Source organism: Amphiprion ocellaris, chromosome 23 (genome assembly GCF_022539595.1).
Source record: "Amphiprion ocellaris isolate individual 3 ecotype Okinawa chromosome 23, ASM2253959v1, whole genome shotgun sequence".
NCBI lineage: Eukaryota > Metazoa > Chordata > Actinopteri > Pomacentridae > Amphiprion > Amphiprion ocellaris.
In genome coordinates this window covers 15,613,655-15,640,854 of record NC_072788.1, presented here as the reverse complement: position 1 = coordinate 15,640,854, position 27,200 = coordinate 15,613,655, and the positions used below count along the sequence as shown (strand labels likewise).

General features: G+C 40.5%; 2 protein-coding genes across 2 annotated transcripts in view; both read right to left on the bottom strand.

Annotated features, from left to right (window-relative positions):
* The window catches only part of rbpjb (recombination signal binding protein for immunoglobulin kappa J region b), a 90,338-nt gene that overhangs the window by 61,333 nt on the left and 1,805 nt on the right, over positions 1–27,200 (bottom strand). The gene's annotated exons all lie outside the window — the stretch shown is intronic.
* smim20 (small integral membrane protein 20) lies at positions 24,933–27,169 on the bottom strand. Its single transcript, XM_023277309.3, has 3 exons — positions 26,995–27,169; positions 25,539–25,595; positions 24,933–25,159 (listed from the first exon to the last, which is right to left on the bottom strand). Exons 1-3 carry the CDS (start codon positions 27,101–27,103, stop codon positions 25,116–25,118), a joined length of 210 nt encoding a protein of 69 aa, XP_023133077.1. The 5' UTR covers positions 27,104–27,169; the 3' UTR covers positions 24,933–25,115.

The window sequence follows — 27,200 nt, the reverse complement described above, 5'->3', positions numbered from 1 at the left end:
GCTGACATTAGCAGTTCACTCAAGACTTTTGGTCCTGTTTTTTTAATTAGCTACCACTTTACAAATTTAATGTGGACACCACACAGTTAAACCAGTTTACTTATGGACAAGATGTTTTTTGGCATCCATGGCTTTGTTTTAAAAGTTTCAGGGGAATTTGCCTTATTGGGAAGAAACATTGGAGAGAGAGGGAGCAGTGGAATGACATGTTGTTATGGTTGAGCCGGCAGGAAATGAAATCAGAGGACTTACTGTTTCACAAAAAAATATATTAATTTATGTGATTTTTACAGTTTAATATCATATAAGTAAGTTTTAGCATGAAAGCGCATTCTTGACTTTGGAAACAGTAGTTTGCACTGCTGTTGCCATGACAACTTAGCAAACTCCCTCTATTGATGATGCCATGCATTGACACTGAAAGCACGATAAAAGCTAGTAAGTGGACATTTGGTTTAAACGTTTTAAGTCACATTTTCATTTTGTGTATTTTTGAATTATGTCACAATAACAAAATCATGTTGAGAATAGGATGGTAGTGAAAATAAAGCTGATTAGAACATTTAAATTTACATCTCAAAAGCAGTGATTTTTTTTCAGGCTTGTTTTTATGAAAGTTTGTAGTTCATATTGAAATTACAAATCCTCCTGTTGGCCGCATACAGTCCTCTTGAGCCAGCACCTGCAGCTCTGCACCATTTCCGCCAAGTGGCTTTTCATCGAATTTGAGGAAATGTTTTGTAAGCGTACAAACCAAAACTCCATCACATGACAGCTGTAAATCACCGCTTTACAAAGATTCCCCCATCCACGCTGCAATGTGAGACCAACATTTTCAAATGTATTCACTTTGTGGAGCATCTCTGAAAAGCTTTCAGTGGTCCTAGTGTAAATGGAAGACCAACACTGATCGTCTGTCTGCATTTATGTGGCGTGACTGAATGACAGAGAGCGATTGGGCTGAGCCAGCAACACTGTACATGAGCGAATGAGCGAGGCCGGATATTAGAACAAGTGAGCGGGTGAACAGTAGTACTAGTGTGAACAGACGGGTGAGGAAATGGGGTGGCAGGCATTCAGTGGGGGAGCTTTAGAAATGCAGGTGCCTTAATTGTCCTCCAATAAAGCCTCGGCGAGTGGGCAAACCTGTGAATGAGTGTCTGTTAAAAGGAGAGATGAATGAGGTGCACGTGAATAAATGAATGAGTGAATGAATGAGCAAACGAGTGCCTGGAAGAGTAAGCACTCTGTGGGGAAGCTGGAGAAGATTGTGGATATAGGGGGGGAGGGGGAGGAGGAGGAGGAAGAGACAACTGATGTGATGTATTAGAGGTAAAAAAAAAAAAAGACCCCAAAGAAGTAAAAAGAGGGGGACATGAAGAAAGAAGGACAAGCAGAAAAATGGGGAAGCAGAGATAGGAGGAAGGTGGGGGGGTGGAGAAAGAGATTGGAGGAGGTGGGTGGGGGTGGAGGGGTGCAAAAAATCAGGATAGAAGTGGGGAGGGAGGAGGGTTGGGGGGGAGTTTTAGTCAGGCCTGTCTCAGACAATGTGACATGGCACACGCTATTAATTCTGGCTCAGCGGAGAGACCCTGCCTCGCCATCTGCTCGGGGTCAGGGGCGTTCACTGGGGTCGGCGTCACATCCACCCCCCTCCTCCTCCCACCACCACCACCACCACCACCGACCCTCCCACCTACACACACTCATGCACACACAGACACAGAATCCCCCCCCCCCCCCCCCCCCCCCCCACGCCTCCCTTCCATCCTCGCCTGACAGACACCCGGCCAGGCCCGCGTGCATTTCCATAAAACAATTGCCAAGCCAACCTGCTCCCGTGTCGGGTGGGAGGGGTTAAGAGGGGAGTGCAACGCTGGCTAGCTTTCCTTAACAATAGCCTGTCAGATGAAAAGGCCCTTGGTGAACTTGATATACATTACAAAAGAGCCACACCACGGTCGTCCCCGGGCTCAGCCTCGGCGACCTGCGGTTGAATTTGAGCTTGGCGTTCATTCATTTGTTTGCAGTTTGTGCTTCACCCCCTCCTCCTCACCTCCTACCTCCTTCCTCTTAACCCCACCAAAATTACATACGCACTCACATGTGCGCGTGGCAGCCGGGTGCTTCGTGGAGGTGGTTTGTGCTACACACATTTTCAAATACAGCAAAGATGAAATAAAGCTGCAGGAAATATACTCACAACAATGTCAGTCAATTTATCACTTAAAGACAGAAAATAATTAACAACTCTGACAGCTAATAAAGCACATTAATCAAGCAAACATGCAAAACATTTACGTACATGAATTGTGATAATTTGCTGCTTTTCACTGGTTTATACTGTTGTAAATGTAATCCTTTTGAACAATAAACTGTGGAACAAACAAAACAACAAGCAAATTGCAAACAAGCAATCTGAAGATATTAATTGGACTCCGGAAAGTTTTAATGAGAATTATTTCACTATTTTATCATAATTTTGTGAGCTAATTTATCTTAAAATACAACAGCACCATGTACATTTAAAATCCTGCACTCAAGATGATGCTATATATTAAAGACCAGACTGACTTAAATGCTATAATAGAAGCAAAAGTAGTCCGTGTAATGTAAAATTACTCTTTCAGTGTGTTATTTAGCTACACATTATTACTGACTGTCATTACTAATACTACTTTTAATACTACTAGGTAATTGGGTCTGGAACAATGCATCCTACTTTATGAATTGATTATATGTTTGGGTAAAGTAATTACATAAAGATAAATAAAGATAAGGGAGTAAACATGACACAATAAAATGTGGCTTTTTAATAATCAAGAAGACAATAATTAGTTTTTCAAATTGATATATTTACAGTAAAAATGAAAATCTTGTGTCAACATCTAGAGTCAGACAAAATTTTGCTGAAATGTCTTTTTGTATTTGTCTAGTTAAATAAAGGGAACTTTGCAACTTTTATCCTTCAGTGTGGATAGGTGCCATAGTAGCGCATTTTAAAATGAATAGATTTTTAGCAGGAATCAGTTAAAAATAACCAATAATTGGGAAAAATGCTGAATATCACAGCTGATGATGGATCAACCCCTAAAATCCTCCTCTATAAAGTAGTTGAGCAGAACAAAAATACTACCTAATAGTAATTAATACCTAATTAGCTTCCACTCCAACAGTAGTGTTTTTATGTTAATTTTCAGTCAAAAAGGGAAGCTGAATGCATAATGATGACGAACAAAAAACAGTGATGCAGAACAAACGAGGCTCTTTTTTCTATCTGAGAAGTTCCTGTTCTCCAACAAAGCCTTTGCGTGCAAGAGTTGGCAAAACTAAGAGATCTCGAGTCCCTAATTCTGTTAGTGCTTAAGATTGGGATTAGCTCTGAAACAAGAAGATCAGACCACTAGGTATCGCCTTCTCATCATATGATTCCCTGTCTACTTTTCCTCCTCCACCATTTGTCCATCATTTTTATATTAACCATCCATCAATTTATTCTGCTGCTGTTACTTTAGTCTTAAACAAAAGAAAACTTCTTGATTTCTTTGACCTCCTCAGTGTGCCTGTGAGGGTTCATCAGCCATGCATGTAGATGGGTGAGGAGTTAAAGTCCCCCCCCCCCAAGCTAAATCCTTTAATCTGCTCTCGGACACGTCTGGAGGGCAAAACAAACAAATAGGATCCCCCTCCTCCTCTTCCTCCTCCTCCCCCACTCCACACACACACACACACACACACACACACACACACACACACACACACACACACACACACACACACACACACACACACACACACACACACACACACACACACACACAATCCCCCTTGAGTGTACCCCCCCATGCCCCATCACCGAGCATGACATCACCGGGAGGAAAGGGTGACATTAACCCCCTCAAGGTTAATGAAGTGGGGTTTTGACTGCAGGGCTGGGGATTTAAATCACGATGGCGGACATCTTGGAAAAATCCTCAAGCTGTAGCAAGACCGAATAACGTCTTTCTTTTCTCTCTTTGTCAAGCCCACAACATAATCGAATGTTTCTACATATACCTCTCCCCAACGAGGTGAGACAACTCATTAGATGCGGTTTTATTCTGACCCAGTTGAGCTGTGTTCAAAGTTATGGGTGTAGCATGGTTTCTACTGCTCAAGAACACTGTACTGGCCTATTGTTGATCTGGGATACGGTCATTCACATTCTGCTTCTTTACATACTTTGTTCAGCTGGACTTGATGACACAACTGTCTACTAGTTGAGAAACTACCTCACCTATAAATCTCCACATGTCTTTGTCAAAAAATTAACTGAATTAAACAACAAAAATTTGTCCAGGTCCACTAGAATGACATACACTATCGTTCAAAAGTTTGGGGTCACTTAGAAATGTCCTTATTTTTGAAAGAAAAGCAGTTTTTTCAGTAAAGATAGCATTAAATTAATCAGAAATCCAGTCTAGACATTGTTAATGTGCTAAATGACTAGTCTAGCAGGAAACTGACGATTTTTAAAGGAATATCTCCATAGGGGTACAGAGGAACATTTCCAGCAACCATCACTCCTGTTTTCTAATGCTACATTGTGTTAGCTGATGGTGTTGAAAGGCTAATTGATGATTATAAAACCCTTGTGCAATTATGCTAGCACATGAATAAAAGTGTGAGTTTTCATGGAAACATGAAATTTCCTGGGTGACCCCAAACTTTTGAACAGTAGTGTTGTATTTGCGTCCTAAAAGTTTACAACTGACCGCTAAAAGGTAAAACTGTTTTATATTTTTGATGTTCTGTTGTTAAGATTTGGTTAAGTTCAGCCACAAAAAAAAAAACATATGGGAATGGGAAACATAGTTTGGATTAGAATAAGTACTAAACATCATGATAACAGTTGTAATCACATTCAAGCTACAAAACAATCGTGGTGATGCTTAAATTCTGCATTAACTAACTGAAACAATAAATAAACAGTGTCCTCCACTGTTTTATTGACCCATCCATCTACCCAGACCTCCACCTTGGATTTTTCCATTCTATACTGGGGGACGATTCCATCCTTTGCTTCTGTCATAATTACTACAACTGCTAGAGGACTGTGCTGAATCGTAAACACTGGCTTTCCCAAATTATGCTACTTTTCTCTTTAGATGATAGCCATGTATGCATTGATGGAATTGTTGGATTTCCTTAAAAAACTGTAAAGGTGTTCCTCAGAGTTCTATTTTGGGACCTCCGTGGTTATCACAATACTTTAAGAATATCTGTTCCTCTGTAAAACAGCCTATTCTTCTTGGAAATAACAAATGTAAAAGCCAGTTTGCAGGTCTTACAGGAAGCTTGTATTGCAATCTAGTGTTTATTGTGAAGATAGCTCCTTAAAAAATGCACGCTCTTCAAAAAAGGCAAATGTCTGTTTACTGTCCCCAGTATTTATGCCTTAGCTGGCTCACCAACTGGACAACTGGCTAACTAACAGAAGTGCCTCATTGTGGAGAAATTCACATCAGAGCTTAATAAAAAAAAAAAGGCCTTGCTTTGCTGTACTCAGATGCAATAAACAACAGCAGAAATGTTGGACCACTTGATTTTTTGGCAGATTGTAAATTTTAACTGGGTTCTCATTTTTGTATCTGCCATGGATATATAAATGGAGATCTTTAAGCCAAGTATTATCCTTATTGTTTATTTGCAAGTTAGTGCGTTTTTGCTTTTATGGTTCTGTGTGCGCAGGGAACCCATGCAAAAGAAAGTGAAGCTTATTAGATATCTTTTCTTGTGTGTATGCATTCTGTCCTTCATTAGTGTGTGTCAGGTGGTCTGAATGAGGTTTACTGGCCATTTAATCAGAAGTGTGTGGTCTCTGTGTGTGTGGGTTTAGCAGAGGTCAAGGTTGAAAGGCCAGAGGGTCAATGTGAGGCACAGTCCCGAACAGCAGCTGCGACGTCAACCGATGATCTCAAGAGGAAAAAAAGCGTTGGAAAGCCTTGCTGATCCAATGACAGTTAAATAGTAATAGATGTAGACAAGCAGCAACCCAAAACACCACTATAGGCCAAAAGAAAAATCTATTTATGTCTCCGTTGTCTGTCCTCCATCCGGCCTCTCCCTCTCCTTCCTCTTCTTCTGCCTATAAACCAACCTTATTACCTTTAAACTAAAGCCATTTTTCCATCTTTTCCCCTTTCTCTTTTTCTTTCCATTCATTTTTAGCTTCCTGCTCCCTTCGCTGCGGGTTACCTCTGACTCCTCACTGGGTGGGAGCTGCGATGGGCCAAAACAATGATGTCACTGTTGTTATTTTCAAGAGGGGTGAGCTCATTGGCTGAAACCACAGAAGCGCTGGCATCCAAGTGTCAGGGAACGAGTGGCCGGGGATGCAAGTGGCCTGACGCTGGCCTTCGTTAGAATTACATCTGGGGAAAGGATCTGGGACAAGTTGTGGTAGCTCTAAATCTATCCATCTCTCTATTGATCTATCAGTGAGTATAAATGAGTATGAACTCATATAAATGGCTACGGAGTTATTACGAGGGAATTAAACATTATTGAAAGATTGGAACTTAAGGGGAAAGAAAAACGACAGAAAGTGACAGAGACCGCAACAGACAGCAAGAATAAATAACACAGCTTTTCACATTTTGGAGTCTGGCTCAAAGGCCTCAAGGAGCAGATATGGGAGTGCGGAGGCCAGCAGCCTCATGCTAGTTGACCATGACACGGAAAGAGTGACACAGCTGTGCAAGATGTGCCAGAGGACTGATAAAACGCAAACTGCTCCTCGTATGATTTCAGCTTGAAGATGACGCTCTACCCATTCCTTTTATGTTTTAGGGGAAAATTACGCACTGCAACACTTTAAAAGCTGCTAAAAACATTTACATTAAAGACGAATTTTTGCAACAGAAACAATTGCGTCATAGTATATCACGTTGCAATATTTCAAATGTAATTTATTGCTGTCGGCTACAAAATAAAACGGTGACACTTGCAGTCACAAATAATTCCGAACATATTACTCATGATATTCTAAGCTGGCTTTAAATGACAAATTTAACTGTTCTGATACTGAATAAAGTGACAGTGGGTGTAGGTCTGGCAACAAAATAGACATATGGTTCATGCACCTTCTATATTATAAATACACAACACTTTTATTGCTGTTATTTCCCCACTTTCCATTTTCTTGTCACGTTATTGTCAGTGAACACCTTCAACCTTCAGTGTTTATGCTCCCACAAACAACAATCAGTTAGGTAGACATATTTTGTAGGAGACACAATCTACTATAGCCACAAAACTGATAAAAATACGGGAAAGTGGGAAGGTTTGAAACACTTTTTACGCCCATTCAGTTTTGTCCTTTAAATGCACTCTGGGAAACATTGGTGATTGCATTTTTAAATGGAACTGTTTCCAAAGTCAAAAAATTTTTACACCAAGTCGTTTTTAAAGTGCTCAGAACGTAAATCTGAACACCAACATTTCAGGTAAATAACAGCGCTCAACCTGAAAGTAAGACTTGGAAACCGCTCGGGATTACAAGCGGGTGTTATTTATTTGTGGGTGGAAGTTTTCTTTATTGCAAAGGAGACCATGCATCCCTCTATCATATACCTATATCTATACCTGTCTTACCCTATAGTGGGTTGCTGGGGGCTGGACTCCATCCCAGCTAACAAACGCTGCCAAAGAAACTCACACACATACACACTGTAGGCACACGAATTTGTCCTCAAACATCTAGAGCTTATGGAAAACAGATTTCAGAAATAAGAAAATAGATTTATCTAATATAAATGTTAAATAACAATAGTGAAAACGTATGAAGCAAGCTACACAACATACCTTTGAGAAAGACACAGTTGTAATGCTGTATTTTTAGCTATTATTGTAGTGAAAAAGATATAAATAGGCCTTTGAGTCGTATAATGTGGTATATTCGGACAGAGAATGACACATGCAATTGATATTTTGTTGTCATTTATATAATTAAATTCATTTTTTAAAAATGTGTCAGTAGTTTGAAAAAGTAAATATACCAAAAAATTACAATTGGGGTCCTCAAATTAGAACTTCTTTTGGGAATAACTAGTGGAAATTGTCTTGACATCGGGGTCTTCTGTTCTATTTGTTGTCAAAGTATGTGGTGTGGCCCTCTAAGGCTTTCAGATAAAAGACTGTGCGTGACTGGGTATGGCAAGGGATTTGAAAAGATCTATAAATTATTTGGAGTAAATAATTCCACTGAGAGGACTTGGATTTGTCTAAGGCTTGGCTTCTTGAGCAGTGTTTGATGTAAAGAAAAAAAGTCTCCAAGAACCAAAGAATACAGCATCACAGGATCTGTAGGTAACCCTGCAGTTGTTGGTGTCAAACTGCATGTATCTACAGAAAGAAAGAGATTGCATGAACTTTGACCTGCATGGGAGGCCTGCCAGGATATAGCCTTTGCTGTCCACAGATAACATTCAAGCAAAACTGCAATTTGCTAGTGAACATACAGGCAGAGAATGAGCCTTTTAGAATATTGTGCTCTGGACAGAATGAATCACAGATAGAGTTGTTTGGCCACAGCAACAGAGCAGAGACAGCGTTTCAGGAGAACAACCTCATACCAAATGTGGAACACGGTAGTGGAAATGTTATGGTTCGGCGTTGTTTCACCGCCTCAGGGGCTGGGCAGCTTGAAATCATTGATTCAACAATGAACTTTGCATCATAGAAAGAAGTGCTTGAAGACAATGTCCGTACAAAAGTTGAGGTTAAACCAGAAGTTGGCCTTTCAGCTGTATAATGATCCTTATCACACAAGAAAATCCACCAAGGAATGGCTCAAAAAGTCAGCTCAGATCTAAACCACACTGAAATGCTGTGGTGGAAATTTGAAACAGTCAGTACATGCAAGAAAACCCTCAAACATCTTGCAACTGCAGGATTTTTGAGCTGGAGAGTGGTCAAAAAAATTCAGCAAGACGATGTCAGAGACTGGTGGACATTACATCTATGGATACTTTCATTGAATCAATAACTAATATTTCTTGTGGTGCTGTTCCAAGAAAACCACCATTATCTGTAGGCACTGACTCAAGTAGAATCAACTGTTTTCTGGCCTAAATACGTCAAAAAAGCTAAGAATTTCCACTGTGTGTGTATGCGTGTGTGTGTGTGTGTGTGTGTGTGTGTGTGTGTGTGTGTGTGTGTGTGTGTGTGTGTGTGTGTGTGTGTGTGTGTGTGTGTGTGTAAAACTGTGTATTATTGGACTACATCTCTGTGCCAGGGAGCCTATCTGTGAATGTGTCTGCATGTCTGTATATGTGCGTGTTTGAAAGGGTCAGTCTGGGCAGCAGTCCAGACTGCTAAGAAAAAAAGAAGCGAGTTTCACCTCAGGAGGTGGGTCTGGGCACTGTGCCAATCAGCCTCTCTCACACACACAGACACAAGCACAAGCACAAGCACACACACACACACACACACACACACACACACACACACACACACACACACACACACACACACACACACACACACACACAAAAACACACCCCGAGGCTGTGGCCCCATGCTGCTGATGCCTGCAGGCAGGCCTGACCACTCGCTGCCCCCATAGAAACACTGAGGAGGACACAGAGAGAGCTGTGGAGTGAAGGATAAAGAGGGAAACAGAGGGAAGAACTGTGGCACAGAGCAGAGGAAGGACAAGCTGATAAGGTGGAGACGGAGGGAGACACGGAAACAGAGGCTGATAATGATAGATTGAGAAAAACAGACAGCGAAAGACAGGGAGAATGAGGTGTCGGTAGAGAAAGAACGTTAGGGGGAAGGAAAAAAAAGATGGCAGCAAACAAATGGAAAGAGGGATGATTGGGATATAAGTTGGTGTGTTTGTTGTAGGAGGTGGAGAGTGGGGTCCAGAGAGTGAGGGGAAAGAACAGAGGGAAAAGATAGAGAAAGGAATGGAAAAGCAGTGGAAAGAGGAAAGAGAGTGACAGACACAGACAAGTGCTTTAGGGATGGTGGAAAAGGGATAAGATAAAGGAGTGCAGGCAGGAAAATTGTGTTTTCTTCAGAGTCACAGAGGAGACTGTGAGACAAAGGAAAAGAGTGGTAGCTAATGTGATTTACATTAGTGGTTTGATGCCATACAAGGTATCTTGTATTTGAAGCTCTATGCAAAAGAGCCAAAGCAGGAAATCAGAGAAAGAAAGCAAAAGCGGAAATCTGGGAAAGAGTGGAAAAATTCAGGCAAAAATTAGATCTAAAAGCCTCAAACATCCTTGATGCAACAGGACATGTGTCCATCATATAAATATTTCACAAAAGAGTCCAAGGACACAATACTCTTTAGGCTTGTGCATGTTTTGCAATTTGCAATAGCTGTTTATACTAAAATCGCCAAAGATTTTCATCCAAGTCCAGCAGTCAATTGTAAGTACGAAGGTTGTTTTCATAAATGAAATGTTTCATGTTTCATCCCGTTCGCATGTTATCAGGTTATGGTTATTCATTTCCAGTTGGGAAGTTTCAGGTTCAGCAGTCAGGTTATCACCCATTCTGATCACTGACAAACAGAAAGCATCCCCAATAACAAAGACGACATATTGTGTGCATTTAAACTTGAGTACAATTCCAACCTTGGAAACAACGGTTAATGTAGAGACAGGATGTATTTTAGCCCAAACCATGATACCCTTTGCAAATCTAATCAAGAGGTTTTGGTTCCTAAACTTAACCAAACAGACTGAAAATGCAGCTACACTAAGTGGAAAATAGTGAGTGTAAAACAAAGTCAGACTAGACTTGACTAAATAATATTATTATAATAATGGTCTGAGATTGGACTGGAACTTAAGTCAACTGTCTTCTGCTGCCATCAGTCCCTTCAAATTCTAAATTTGGACTTCTTTTTCTTTCTTAATTGCAAAATCCTGACTCCACTGGTACTAAATGAAGTGATATGTGTAATAACAATGATTGGATGCATTTTTTTATTTTTAATGAATAAATGGAAAGACGTCCTGTCAGTGAATACCCACCTGAAATCCTTATGGTACAGATGGAAAAGCAGACATGTGTATTACTACCAGTGTTGGTTAGGCTACTTGGAAAGTGTAGTAGACTACGCCAAAAGATCCTCTACAATAAAGGAAGTCTACTATTTCAGCCTGCATTAAAGCTCCACTGCGCTTGACACTTCAGAGATGCTTGAGAAAATGTAGATTGTGTGGACGCTATCGCACTACTTGATGGGCATTAAAACTGAGAAACATAGTTAAACTAGTGATGGTGTTACTCGTTGTGATGCTACTGCCCAACACTGCATTACTTCATCTTAACTTCACATGCTTTAAGTGTAAGCTTCACTTATTACTGGCTCAATAATGTACTTTTGGATGAGAGGACTTGATTTGGTGGGTGGCTGCTGTTAAAAGATTCTTAATAATAACCATCTGGGGCTTTCTAACTCTAAGAAATAAAAGCTCTTCATTATAAGCTGCTATTGTCATAATTTAAGAACTGTGTGTGTAGAGAGGTTGCTCTTAGAGACGAACATACAGAGAATTAGAACCCAACTATGCAGTTTTCTTAGCTCTAAAGTTAAGTGTCCTTCAGCTCACTGTTTTGGTTCACACTTACTGTGCCATCTGTAGCAGTCAAAGGAAGGCATTTTTTGATCAAAAAAAGCCCCAAAAATGACATCCCGCAATGGCACACATGCAGTCTCAACAATTCATGTTGCGAACCTGGGTGTCATAAAAGCTGGTTTGGTTGTTTCAATTCTTGTCAGGACTCGTGTTTAAAACAGAAATGTAAAGCACTTGTAATCTGAGCAACTCCTCTGTACATGCTTTCCTGTTCCTTCAGGAGGAGGTAGAGACCAAACTGGAGCTTTGATGAAGTTAAACATTGCAGTTACATTTGCTGGGTAGCCAAAAACATGACTATAAATGGCCCCTTCCATGCAATGTTTTCAAACTCCTTCTGGAGATCCTAAGGTTTTCCCAAACTAGATGAGATATGTAATCCTTTCAGTGACTTTTAGGCCTACCTTGGGGTCTCATCCCAGCTGGGTGTGCCCAGAAAACAAAAGAAATGTGCCCATGAGGCAACCTATCAAATGTGCCCATGAAGCCACCTATCAAATGCCTGAGCCACCTCAGCTGGTACCGTCAGATGCTAAGGAGCAGCGACTCTACTGCGCTCTTCACCCTATCTCTAAGGTTAAACCCTGCCACCCTACAGAGGAAATCCATGTCACCCGCTTGTATCTTATTCTTTTGGTCACAACCCAGAGATCATGATCATTGGTAAGAGCTGGAAGGTAGACTGACAGGTAAATTGAGCGATTTGCCTTCTAGCTCAGCTCTCTCTTCACTACAACAGTTTGGTGCAATGCCCACATTACTGTTGATGTTTTGATGTTACAATACACTATAGGTGTGCCAAAAAAGCAACACGAATTTGTGGGAAAAGGAAAGGTAGTTTAAGAAAAAAGCAAAAGAGTTGCCCAACAACATGAGGAGGTCCCAAGAAGGTCAACATTATTTTCCTAACAGCACCAAGTGTCAAGCCTTTGTTTTATTGTTGCTCTGACTGCTGTTGCTTTCCCTCCTCTTTCCTGCAGTACAGAAAATGGCAGAGAGGGGCGAGAGAGATACAGCAAGACAGGCGGGCTGAAAGAGAGACTGAAAGAAAGAGTGAGACACTGAGGGAGAAAGAAAGAACGCCTGTGTTGGTGCCAGAGTGAGGTATAAGGTTTCCTGAGACTTGTTTTCCTGACTTAGCCGTTCTGTAAGCCCTCCATCCACTTCCCCTGTTACACACACGCACACACACACACACACACACACACACACACACACACACACACACACACACACACACACACACACACACACACACACACACACACACACACACACACACACACCTCGTCTCTCTTCAAATCACACTACATATCGCGGGAGATAGAGGCTTTTGGAAAACTGAGCCCAGTTCCCTTGGGCTATTCCCAAACCCGCGCTCCGGTTACACCACCACGTTCCAGAGCGCAGTTCCTCAGTGTTGGGCTGAGTTTACTTAGGCAGACGCCTCTCTCCTCAAAAACGCTGCACAATCACCCCCAGAGAACTTAATCTCTGTTATTGGAACTCTGCTCCTATCAGTCCCCTTCCATCTAAATATTATTGGAGGCAGAGATAACAAAAAGTTGCAATAAATATGTGAAATAACATCAGGAGTGCACAGCAAGTCCACTTCCTTCGCAGTTTACATTTGAAATGAATGCGTTAATGACAAGTGTGCATATGAAACCTACAGCTTTGCTGTATAAATGTATCTTTAAAAGTTCTCAATTCAGATTCAGTGTAAGTTGGAGTTTGATGTGACTGACATTGAAACTACTGTACATGGCCAGTGAAAGTGTTCTTGTACTTCAAAAGAAGGACGTTTTTCATCTTCAGGCCATTAAAAGAACCATCAAATTGGCCATCACATTAAATTGTCTGTGGTCCATTTATGGTTGATCTGATTGCTCGCTCTAAAGATGGCTGTGAGTCAAAGGATGTATCATCATCTTTATGCAGCATTCACATGGTTTCCCTGCACAAGCAACTGGTAAATGCAGAAGTATATGCAATGACGGTGCACTGCTGGGGAAGATAATGTGTATTCTTGTTTGTTTAATAGTAAAATTTAGATGAATGAATGATTATATAGATGTCCTAATAACATATATAACAGTGTTTATACATCTTAACCCATTTTAGCAACTTAACACATCATGTAACTATTCTTAATGCCATAGTTCACAGAAAATCTGTGGTTTCCACTGAAACAAAGCAATAAATATGTGATATTAAAGAAAAGTTTTTAAAAAAAGGATATAGAATCATTTGAGAGTGTTTCACTTCATTTCTAACCTGCTTATCATCTGGTGACCTCACCCATAGTTTAGGTTGCATCTAAGGGACCCAACAGTTTCAAAGCCAACACTGAATTTGGCAAAATTTTGCTGTGAAATCAGTTCATTCCAATGCAATCACTGTGAGAAGTGGATTCACCGGCAGAGAAAATGGAGATTTCTTATGAGAAGAAGTAGATGGTATAAGAGCTCTCCTCAATAAACTAGTATTTGTGTGAATGTTCAGCCTGGTGGGGTGGGCGACACTTGGCTAATAGACTTTACATTGGGATGATGTCACAAAAATCTTTTATCAATCCCTGGAGAACATGAAACCTTCATGTTCAAGTGGCCCCAGAAAAATGTGGCAGATGATGTGCCTTAAAACTGCCTTTTTGCTAATGTCCAGCGATGGTCGACTCCTGTGGTTGCAAAAACAAGTCTGATTGCACAGAAGCCTATGGCAAAATGACCCTACTTTTCTCTTGGTTTGCTACCTGAGTAAGCATTTTATGGTCTCATTTACTAGTTTCAAGACTTCTGAATACAGCATGGTGCTCATTTTAGCAATTATGGTCTTACTTGGGTACAATTAGACAATAAAGCAGCTTTAGGGTGGGGTTTCCTTGTGATTGACAAGTTGTTACCATATTAGCGTATGCAGTGTCCTCAGGTTCTCAGTCAGATCCACTCCTCGATTGTCACACCAGCTCGAAAAAAAAAAAATTCAAGACTTCAAAACAGATGTCCACAAACCAATGGGTGAAATGGCTAATGTGTTAGCAATAAGCTTGTCAGCGAAAGTGCTTCACCAAGCACCCAGGTAAAGGATTCACAAAGACCTACAGACTGAATTCAAGATGCCATTTACTAACGTGAACCAGTCTTTAAAGCAAGTTTCTCTACATTTTGTCAAACTTATTTAAAAGAAATCTTGCATGGTGTAAATCTGAGTGTTTCTTGTGGCGTATCCAGATTTCATCAATCAATTTGGTGAGTACACATGCACTGTAACTGTGAAAAAGACACCTGAATGGCAACAGACTATAAGTATCTAAGATAAAGTACATAATGTTAGCATAGCTCACCGCTATACTTGCACAGACATGCACTGGATAATTAGTTTCAGTCCTAGCTGTCTGTGGTGTATGTGATATGTTCCACACTACGTACTGTAGGTAGCGGGAGGGAGGCAGACATCACTGTGCAGTAGTGTGCATTAGGAATCCAGAAGCCACAAGTACAAGTTGGTTTTCCTTCTCTCTTGTCTCCCCCCTTCTCCCCCAAAGCCAAACCACTCTTTCTGATACCTCAGCCTCTGTCCAAATGATTCATTCAACCATCCACCCACTAAAGAAACACTGAAACAAAGAGCGAACGCAACATAAACAACCTATACTTTTCCGACCACATGCCTTTGCACACACGGATTTGCAAACCCACACACACACTTTAAGTTTCATGCACCCGCTTGCATACCCACAATCCAATGCAAAAAAAGACACATATTTACTCATCCAGATACAGATCACATACACACATACCAAATTACACAGTCCCGTTCCTCATATTCCACATCATTCCATCTCCATCCACAGACACATGCACTGTGTTTTCCTGCAGTGAAGCCCAAAGGCAACACCGACTCTCCACCGCAGGTCCCGACCCACTTCCAGGCCTGACCTGAGATGACATCATTCCTTTGTCCCCCCCTCTCCCCCGTCTCTCCCCCTCTGCACCCATCCTGCTCTAATAAAGGGCTGCGTTCCAACACAAATCATCCAACCTTGTCCTTAATGACAGGGTAGAGCTAAGTGATGCCAGGGGGCAGGAGAGCTGGAGGTACTTTGGTCTGGGATGCTGCCCGTTTAGGATTCCTCCCTGAAACATGTGGTTTGTTTCTCTCTCTGAATGGAGCTCAGACGGAGGGATGGATGGATGAGGAGAGCAGGGGAGCAGGGAAAAGGGAGACCACAAAGTAAGCTCATAGCCCAAAGGGAGAGATCATTTGTAGCTCAGGTGGGATATGACTCTGCTTTCATCTCAGGGTGGCTTTCTTCTGTGGATGGCATTAAATAGCAGAAGTATACCCTTTGGACAGAATATGAGGATGAGGTTTATGCATGCAATTCAATCGTTTTTGCAAATTTCCTACTGACATCAGGGCATATGGGTGCTATTTAATCCTGTGGTTAGGTTTAGGGTTATGCACATGACATGACCAAGGTTTATTTTTGAACCTCCATTGCACGTAGAGGCGAACAAATGAAGGAAATAATGAAGTTCTTCAGCAGTTGTGGAAAGAAAATCCTTTCCAAGGCTTTAAAGCAATTCGAAAGGATACAATAATAGGATTTCCACAATCTTAAATTAAAATTTATGAAGCTGTCCTCAGCAGCTTGGATATTGTGAAAATATGACAAGGAGCGATTTTTTTGGAGCCTTTTGATGGTGTCAAGTCAAATAATACATTTTATACTAACAAATCTCTTTGGGTCTTTTCGGGGCAAATCAAGTCTCATGTCCGGTTATAACAAGTCCAGAGTTACAGCCTTATAGACATGTGTAAGTCATATGTGAGTCTCTTAAGACAATTTTTACTGTAAATCTCTCCGGTGTCTGAATGCTAAATGTTACACTGACATGGCACTGAAATGTTTTCTCTTCACAGCTCTGTAAATGGTGTTTTGCTTATTGTTTTTCTGTATGTTGTTACAGTATATTACCAGGTCAAAACTTAGGACTTGAATGTTTTTGCTTCCAAGTTTCAAGTAATGATACGTCTTTATGAAGTCGTGTCACAACAGTGAAGTCCTTACTTATTGAGACTTCCCAAATGCAAGCGTTAAAGTGAAACAAAGTCAACATTATTGCAGGTTGTGCAGTGAAAAAACTAAAAGCTATTGTAGAAGCAGAAGTTCGCAAGCTGCTAAATGGCAACATTTTTAACAAAGAAATTTATTAACATTTTTTTGCTGGCATGCAAGAGTAACAGCTGCACACAGAACACCACGCACTCTTGCTGGGTAATTTTCATTCCTATTGGACTGTCGTCCAGGGGTCAAAAACTAAAAACACAGTTGTTCCGAAACACAAGAGACAGAGTGATTCCTTGTGGATTTTCTTCTTAAGAGCTTTATGAATTTCTTGACTACATGAGGAAGGTAAATGCATTGACCAGATATAGTAGATTCCCTGCCTGGACAGCAGATTACCAGCCTTACTAATCATCAGGATGATCGGGTTGCATCAGATCTGCTCCAACGCTCAGTGATCTTGGTCTTTGTTTGATATTAGCCACATGTGAGCCTGCCTGCTTGGTGCTGTGCTGTAAACCTGTCATTGTTCTGGGTCAGCTCCCTAAGGATGTCCTTAAGGCCCACCACACACACACACACACACACACAAGGACACGGATACATACACACACTGCAGAAGGATTCCTCCTCCTCCTCCTCCTCCTCCTCCTCCTCAGCGGGGAACGGGCCAACAGCAGACAGCCTGTGTTCCGTCAAGGCGTCCAAAATTCCATGACTTTCCCAGAATTCCCGGACGGAGCCAAGTCATATATTCTGTTGTCATCCACAAGGCCCTAATGAAAACCCACGGGGAACCCAGAGGCAGATCTTGTCTGCTCACCCACACGCCATTTACACTAAAATGAAAATACACTCCAAATATGACTCACCACGCACCACTCTGGTTGCTTATTATCTATAAAAGCTTATTAATTCTATACAGCAGCTGCTACGCCATAGGATACAAGTTTGACTTATTGAATTAATTAGCTGTGCGCACAAACCACTAATAACAAGATGCCGTTCGTGTAGCTGAGTGAAAATAGCAGGGTATTGTGAATATTTTCAACACTGTGAGTCATTCAGTCCCGCTGCATAAGGAGTCCAACTAAAACAAGACTCAGTATGTCATATTAGATCATAATATTACACATTTTTATCAATCTTTATTGCATTACATGCTGTTAAACAGCTCTGTGAAACTGCATACTTTCTGTATTGTTCACAATATCATTTTTAAATGCTGCCTCGGGGCTAAACTGTTTATTCTGATATAGTCCCTCAGACTTGGGGGGAGTAATGCACTGTGCCAGGAAATATGAATGAAAACTGTCCCACTGAGTATAAAAAAAAGCGGTTTTAAAAAAGCTTTCCATGGCTTTTTAATGTAAGCAATGCCTTTGATAGGCTGCAGACTTATTTTCACGAATGAATGTGTCAAGTATTAAGGTGCCGTATAAATCACTCTCCCCTTCCTTCCCCTCTTCTCTTTTCTTAGCCTTTCTGAGAGGTTTGGAAGAACAGCGTGATTGCTTACAGCTCTGGCCCTCTTCGTAAGTACCCTTGCCTAAATCAACAGTTGCCCTGCTGTTTTAGTGCGTAAGAAATTTTGAAGATTATAATGGGACTGTAAAACGGAAACCTGCTATATAACGTGATTGACGGCCGAGCCATAAGCAGACATAAGCGCAGACTGTGATGCTGTAATGGTGTGTGTTTAGGATGGGTGACAATAATCTTTCAGGCAGTCTGTGCGTGTGTGTGGTTGTCTGCTAATCAGACAGTTCTGTGTTTAATGTAATCGCGGTTTTTGCTTCCACCGAATCAATGGAATATGGGACAACACGTTGAAATAGGAAAAGATGGCCTGCATAATGAGGTCTATCCATAACAAAGATTTTCCTCTCAATTGAGAAAAGATGATATAAAATAAGAGGAAATATTAACTTTTTTTTCCAACCCTAAACTCCAAGTAATTGCTTAAACATTTCCTCTACGGATCCATCAGTGGACATGAGCCAAGCGACAGGCTTTTGGCACTCTTCTAGCCACATTTGAGAATTTCCTACTTACCTCATTCAGAGGTGTAGCTTAATCACATCACTGGCTGCCTGAAGAACAGTGAAGCAAGAAGACCCCATTGAGTGTAGCTGTAAGTAATATGCATACCATACAGTGTAATCATAACATGTTTTGTGTGATCCTGTACATTTTTTTATGATTATTTACCCAAATACATCATTCTACAGGCCATATTTTTGATTGGAAACAGAAAAGCCTCGTAAAAGTGTTGAAAGTACATTAAGAGATGATGTAGATGCTCACAAAATGGAAATATTACATAATTCTATGCAGATAAATTCTTTTAATTTGTCTCCTATGACTCGCTAATTGAAAATTGATCTCAAGAGTCTGCATCACGCTAGCAGCTCTGTGAGGCTGTAGATTAAAGGTACAGTGTGAAATTTTTACATAGAAATTAACATCCACTTACATTCAAGCCCGTATCAAATGATTTCACAGAATATGCATTAAGACCATCAGTGCTAGGTACATCTCTTGATGTTGCACAGTACACAAGAGTTTTAAATGTTAAAGGTTACAGACACAAGAAGTATGGCAGAGCCTACTGCACAAAAATCACATCAAAGAAATTTTTCTTGAATGGAGAGTTTTAAACTATGTTATTACAGCTGCTATCTTATATTGTAAGTATTTCATAAACTCAGAGGAAAGATTCACACTAATAGCTGGAAGCAACAAAGTACACATCAATTCCTGTTAATGCTCTGTCAAAACCCGCATGTTTATTCATTCATTAGTGGTGAATGTCATTAGTCTGACCTGCATACTCGATCTTCATTGCAAGTTTTATTTTGATGGACATTTCAGTTTATAACAGATGTGAAATTGTAGAACAAAGTGAAAGAGAAGTGTTTCTCCTGATTTTGACATGGGAAGTGTGTCTTTAGTGCTCTCTGTGATGTTTCTGTAATGATATTGTTTCTGAATGTGAAAATCTTTCCCCAGATCATTTCCCCCAACTCAAAGCGTGTCACTTGTGCATGCCTATCCATTAATGTGGCTGTATGCAGTTCAGTCTTGTGCCGTGTTGAAACTGATACTGACATCACTTGGACCAACCTTGTAAGATTGCAGAGTTTTTGGTCTTAAAGAAGCATTGGACGGAGTGATTTTTTTAACTGATGATGGCAAAAGATAAAAACCTGTCATTCCCAGACGACTGATTTCTATGTTTACTTTCGGTCGGACTCGATAACAAATGATGAAAATGACTCGTAAAAAACTGTATTTCTTTGGAAAACTGCAGTTGGCTCATGTTTAATTGCCAAGCTAATTATCTTTCACAAACTCTCCATTTCCCCAAATCATGTCAATGGAAATCCATTAAAAAAAGGGGCTAAAATCAATCTGGGCTAAATACATAACCACCCTTTGAGCCATCTCTTGCAATGTTTTTAATACGACTACAATCATGTTACCGTGCTAACCTAAAGCAGCAATGATTGCTCAGGACTGGTAAAGTGCCATTTAAATCAAAAACAAGAATTGTGCTAATTACTAGTCTGAATATTGTGAAAATTACTGTCTTGCAAATGTAGCTCTTAATTACTAGATGAATGTTTGTAATGAGTTCAGCTAATAACAGACTTTAAGAGGCAAAAACCTCAAAACATGTATTCACACGTGCATTGCTGGGTGGCCAAATGGCTATAGAGCCTGTTTATAACTAAAAGTTCCTGTTTGAGCCTAAATTACACCCGCAAACAAGAAGGAGAGATCAGACAAACCATCGCTGCATCATCTGTCCTTTATCATTGGCTCTCAATGCACACCCCTTTAACTAAGAACTGACACACCACAGCAATGAACTGCAATGCCTTCACGACTGGGCAATGCAGATGCAACCTAAAACAAACCATAATTATCTATTTGTGGTCATGCTTCAGGTAAAACTGAACATAATGCAAAAGCACACACACGATGTTTGGAGTTCCAGTAAGTTCCACGACCACAGTTCAGTCTCTAGGGAATACTGGTTTCCTCTTAGCTGAAGTTCTTTGCCTTTTTTCCTGAATGACACATGCACACACACTCATGCACACAGTGAATGTAACACCAGCTCCAGACCACGCTGTCAGTCGGGCAGTTAGCCTTGCATTGCCTGCTGCGAGCCTGGCCGGTGGCTTTTTTTTCCTAGACATTGCTTCAGTCTTCCACTATCTGTTTCCACAGCCGTGAGCCTGCTGACCTAAGAATGTGGACAGCACTCCGGTACATTGTTTTACAAGGCTAAGCAGTGTATTTGAGATGTGAAATGTAGACTGCTTATTTTGTGAGAGAAAACCAACTCCGTGTGTGTGTGTTTGTGCTCTGAATTTATTTTCAAGCGATAAACTAGGAGATTCCTATCTTTTCACTTTTTGGTCAGTTGTTTAAGTAATCGGTGTACTGTAAAGCTGTTGTGTCATTCAGACGCAGACACAAACCTCAGGTTCTTATGCATCTCTTATCCATACATACATAAAGTGGATCACTTCTTCTGCTTTTGGTTTTGAGGGATTAACTTTGGGCCTTTTCAGTTGCACTGTGGTTTTGAGTGTCCACCAGCCAGTCAAATTGCAGTTTACATCCATATATCCTTCTGCTCCTTAATGATGGCGTTAGATATTGGCCAGAAAACTGTTTTTGCAGAACATTATGATGTCACCTTTGACCTTTAAGATATGAAATTCCATCCATCCATCCATTTATTTCCAGATACCTGGGGTCAGATCATAATGGCAGCCAGCTATGCGCGACATTCCACACATCCCTCTTCCCAGAAACATTTTCCAGCTTTTCAGTGAGGGTCCAAGGCCAGATGAGATATGTAATCCCTCCTGCGATTCAGGGACAACTGTGGAGTCTCCTTCCAGTTGGATGTACTCGGACAATGTCAGAGGAAGCCACCTCAACCCATTCCTTTTAATGTGAAGTAGCACCAACTCTGCTTTTAGTTCCCCCATATGTGTACACAATCTTCACTCTATGTCTAAGTCTGAGCCCTGCCATCCTATAGATTAAATTAATCTCAGCTGCTCATATCTAGGAACTATACGCAGAGCTCATAACCATAGGTATGAGTTGGAACATAGACTGAAAAGTAAACTGAGAGTTTTCCCTTGTGGCTTTCACATCATTAATTTATCTAATAAGACACTCGTTTGAAGTTTTGTCATAATTAGCACATGCATCTTTAAGCTAAGGCCAAAAACACATTTTGGTCACAGTGACCTTGACCTTTGACCATCGAAATCTGATGAGTTCATCCTCAAATCCAAGTGAACATTTGTGCCAAATCTGAAGAAGTTCCCTCGAGGCATTCTTGATTTATGGCATTCACATGAATGTGACAGACGGACGGAGAGACAACCCAAAAACTAATGCCTCCAGCGATGGCTGTCACCACCACAAGAAAAGATTTGGTTCAATTTAATCAATTTTGATGCCTTTCACTAAACTATTAATTGTGAGTCTGACATGTTAAAGGATTTCAATGCAAAGTTGGGGGAGTATTCCTTTAAAGAACCGTTAATGCTTTATAGACATCCCTATAAGCTTCACCAATACAGTGCTAATTAACATAACAGTCCAGTAAAATGCAAATCCTTAGAAAGACATACATTACCACAACATCTCAGTGTTTACTCCCAAACATTATACAAAAGTCCCCTTCTTTTCTGTGCCCTGCAAAAACTCAATTACACTCAAAAGAGCTCTACAGCACAATTTTACAGAAGGTGAACTTATTTGTATGTTACTGATTTACGATTTCAGGTGAAAATCTGAATCAAATATACACATAATTGTCAGTTGGTGTGAATTACTATTTCCTTTTGTCTATGCTGCTCTAATGCAGTCAGCATATACTGAATTTATGAATCAATTGGAAATTTACTAAATATTTCAGCTCTGTTCTTAAATTCTGATGTTTCAGCTGGACCATGATTTCCATACATTTATAATCAACCTTTGGTCATCTTCAACTGACAGGCATCCCTTTATAGAAGTATTGTGGACATACACATGCATTTTTATCTCTTATTGTATCTCTTTATCTGCAGCCTACAATGGTAAGCCATGAAACTACAAACTAAACAATCACTTGTGAGTTATGAATATTGGGATATTCATTCTTTGATGGAGACTATGCACTAATTATTCACTAGAAATGAAATGAAAAAGAGAAATCCTCATGAAAAACACAAGGACGCCGCAGTTATGTCTTCAAATGTGACATCCAGAGCCTCTTAGAGCTGTCTGAAGTTCCTGATTTTCTGTTTCTATTTTACATGCTTGACACAGCACAAGAGAGGCGTCTGCTGTGCTCGTATTTTACATACCATCACACCCCTTCCCGAATGCTCTCTGCCATTCCTGCAACCCCGTGGCCTGTCTGTCAACCCGTTCCCATGGCAATTAGTTAGAAACTTTGGCCAATTATCTGTTGCTCTTGAACACACACGTAACAAACTGCTCGGAGTTGCCAACAACGTGCCACCACTTTCCAAAACCTCCTCAATAGCTGGGAGAGATTTGTGTGATGGGTTAATAGCCAGATAGTAAAAGTGCTGCGGAGGCGACATTGTTGAGTTCATGTTAGTTTATAGTGCGCAGTGACCCTACTGAATGTTTTATAGAGATGGGTGTCTATCTACATATTCCAGTGAATGGCACAATGGCCACATAAAGAAGACTAGACAACACACAGCCATAAAAGCCTGGTACAGACTCGAGGGCCGCTTTAGGAAACACAGGCACAATGAGTAAGTTTGTGTTTTAAATCTAACGTCAGCGGCATAGTGATTTGAACACTGATTCATGGAAAGGCAAGACTGAAAAGCTGAAGGCCATACTGCACAACCTGTTACACACTGTCAGGCAAAGTAACAGCGGTAGAGTGTCTTTCTATTCTGTGTATAGGTGACGCGTCCCCTCAAGAATGTGGTTCTCTTCCTCTCGCCGTTCGCTTCAATTTCCCCTCTGGTTGCTTACTTCACTCACACAGGCGAGAAGCTGTCGCTTGAGGAATCTGGAAAACACCAGCGGGGAATGAGAGGAATTTCTGCTTTTCGTTTTTCCTTAACCACCCCCTCACCCCTTGCTCTCTTTACTTTGGACGCCTCTGCACAGCCGGGCTCTTGAGTTTTCTCTTGTTTCTGAATGCAGCCCAACAATAACAACCTCTCATAAACAATGGGGCTTGTTGATTGGGGGGTTGTGAAGGAGAGTGGCCGTTGCTGGCCTGTGTAGTCAGTTTTGCTGGCAATGGGCCTCACGTACGGTCCTAAAAGCCCGAAAGTACAGGCTACATGGAGGACTGTGAAAGATTTAAGGGCAACTTTAAAAATGCACCATCTCTGAAGTACCGTAAACACATGCTTTAGTTCTTTCTTAATCTATCTTTCTTCCAAAGGGACTTTGATGGACCGAACTCTGAAAGGGGGTGCTGGTCAATTTCAGGAAACCACAAAAGTACAGGGGAAAAAACAAATTGTAGTTTTGGAATTCTCTGTTTTTACAGCACCCATGGACTTGTAAAGGGAGTCTGGATCGCATCGAGTAGGATTTTGAACAAGATGACCATGGAGCTCTGCCCCGTACTTTCAGCCTATGGGCACAATGCAGTCACATGCCATTTAAACAGCCGAGCAACAGTTAAATCCTGTGTCTGTGACAGAGAAATGATAATACAGAGTGATGTGTCCTGGAATAACTCTGTTTCTACTGTTTCCATTTTGGAAGATGATATCAAACATTACTGGACATTGTCCCTCATCTGCTGAACCAATTTTATGACTCGCGCATCAACTAAATCAAAATAAAATGTCAAAAAAGATTCTCTTGAATGAGATGGGTAAACAAAGCACTGTATTTTTTTAATAATAATTTCCTACAGGCTTCATATCAGAGCAAGGCTTTTGGAAATACAAAGGTTTTTCCAAAATATCTCAAACGCACAAACAACATTACACAGTGCAGTGCCTTTTGTAACAGCACATAGGCATGGTGCGCCCCCATGTGGACAATGGATGACCAGCATGTCAGTCTATCTTAGACTGAGAAATTTTGTTCGGTGAACTAGGGGTAGAAATAAAATATTCCTTATGTCCCTAATGTTTCTAACTAACCATTCTGCATTTAAACAATATATTAAAAAGTCTTTAAAATTGTACTTACACCTTTGAACTTTATTTAAGAGGCTAGGTATCACTCAACAATCAAAATAAACACATCTTGAACTCATTCATTCACACACATATCAACCAATCAAAAAAAATACACAGTCTCCAGTCGAAGTCTTCATCAACATCAGTGTTTGGGATCAGTGAAGGGTTTGCTGTCACTGGTCATCATTTATCAGCAGGCTTGAATGGATCAGACCATATCTTCACACCTTCAGACAAAACACAAATCAATTGTGTCAGCATCTGTATGCAACCACAATTTTCTCACCTGTTCCAACAATTTACATTATACAAAATCTAAAATACAGTAATTACAATTTATGAGCAATCCTCATAGGGTATATAATATATCTGTTGTTCAGACAAAAACATAGCAATACTATAACAAAGTGAAAGCAGATCACCTTGTTTTTCAACTGAAAGGAAAAATTTAAATGCCCTGATTCACATGGCAAGTATTTCACTTAAGTATTGTGGTTTTCTATGGCCTGCAGCAATAACACATCAGCATGTCTGACCAATAAGGACATCATATTTTTAAGAGTTATTTAGACATGTCTCCAACTTAAATGTAGTTGGTGTTCTTACCCACAGGCTGTACATCTGCCTGGTTGATTCCAGCCCGGTTAACCTTTTGGACTTGTCCTACCAAGAACAGAACAATAGAGAATATTAGTTAAATATATGAGGATTTTTGTGGCCAAACTCAATGTCATGAACAAGACACTGCAGCTGGTAATTATCAGTCTTTATTGCTTTCTTTCGTCAGCCTGGGAAGAAGCACTGGAAGAAACTGATAATAACAGTTTACTGTACAATATGACTATAGCTTTCCATCTTCCTGGCCAGGGTTGGCTTGGGCTACAAAGACTGTTCAATAAGTGGAGTGGCTAAGATAGGCATATGTTGAAGCTAGGGCTGACCAATTTGGAAAAATATGTAATCCTAATTTCAAAGTCTTGCTTAAGTTCATTATTCCCTGTGTGAGAGGTTCAAAACATGATGAAACATTACCAGATGAGACATCATCAAAAGCTTGACAGTGACACTGGAAGGATGGCATAAATTTTAAAACCCACTGACAACAGTTTATACCCTGGGTCAGACGTATCTGCTGCAATATATACGAGGTGTGGCAAATAAATAATGGGACAGGGCCTATATTACCCCTTTGATGTGCAGTGTGGGTTAGGAGATACCCATTTTCCATTAGATTTGGGTCATTTCTGACCCATTTTGCACATCAAAGGGTTAGTTAAACTGTAGCGTGCATGCCTAAAACGCTTATTAAACCACCCCCTGAAAAGTTTCTATCTGCTCATATTAAATACAATCCAGTTACAGTCATTATTTAATTGCCACAGCTTCTATAACCTAAATTGCAGCTTTTACTATTTACTAAATTGATTATTTTTGCCTTTTCTCCTCAGAAAGTGTCCTGAAAAGATTTGGATAGTCTGGGTACATATGATCCTCAATTAAGTTAGTCTAAAGTTACCACAATCAGTCAACCATTAGTTGTCAACTATTAAATTAATCATCAACTATGTGATAATTGAGTATCTATAAATAACGTTAAAAAATGTATATGTCAATATGTTCTGGTTTCTTAACTCCTGTATGACAGTAAATTGAGTATCTTTTGGACAAAACAAGACGCTTGACCACATAATTTGGGGTTTTGATAAACGCTGATGGCTTTGTTTTTTTTTTTTTTGTTTGTTTGTTTTTTTACTATTTAGAGACCAAACAAGAAGTTCAGATTAAACAACAGTGGGACTGACCCTTAGGTGCAGCCATAGTGCTAACATTAAACAAAGGTTAGCTAACTAAAATAGCAAACAACGCACTGACTTAGCCATTATCGCGTATTCTCATTTGAACTACAATAACATTTAGCGCACTTTTTGGTTCAGGAGTTACTTGTACGAAATAACTAGCATGATGCTAATACAGTTACGCATAACAACACACAAACTGACACCTAGCTGGACATTGTAAACTGACTGTGCAGCCAAGTGAAGGAAAGCTGTGGGCTACTTACTGTATTCGTCTCCATGCGTCAGAGGGTAAAAGAAGATGGGGTAAAACGCAGCGGCTACGGCCGTTACGAAGCCTCCAAACACCAACGCTATTCTCGTGTTTCTAGACATTTCTCTGCTGCATCGGAGGAAACACTCTCACCTCCAAATGTACAGTGTTTACACCGATCACTTCCGGTGTAAAGGTCACCGACAAACACGCGCTCAC

Coding starts and splice junctions, on each gene's coding strand:
- smim20 (XM_023277309.3), bottom strand. CDS start 27,103: ATGTCTAGAAACACGAGAATAGCGTTGGTGTTTGGAGGCTTCGTAACG. Junction 25,596..26,994: donor GACGCATGGAGACGAATACA/GTAAGTAGCCCA, acceptor TGTTCTTGGTAG/GACAAGTCCAAAAGGTTAAC. Junction 25,160..25,538: donor GGCAGATGTACAGCCTGTGG/GTAAGAACACCA, acceptor TTTTGTCTGAAG/GTGTGAAGATATGGTCTGAT.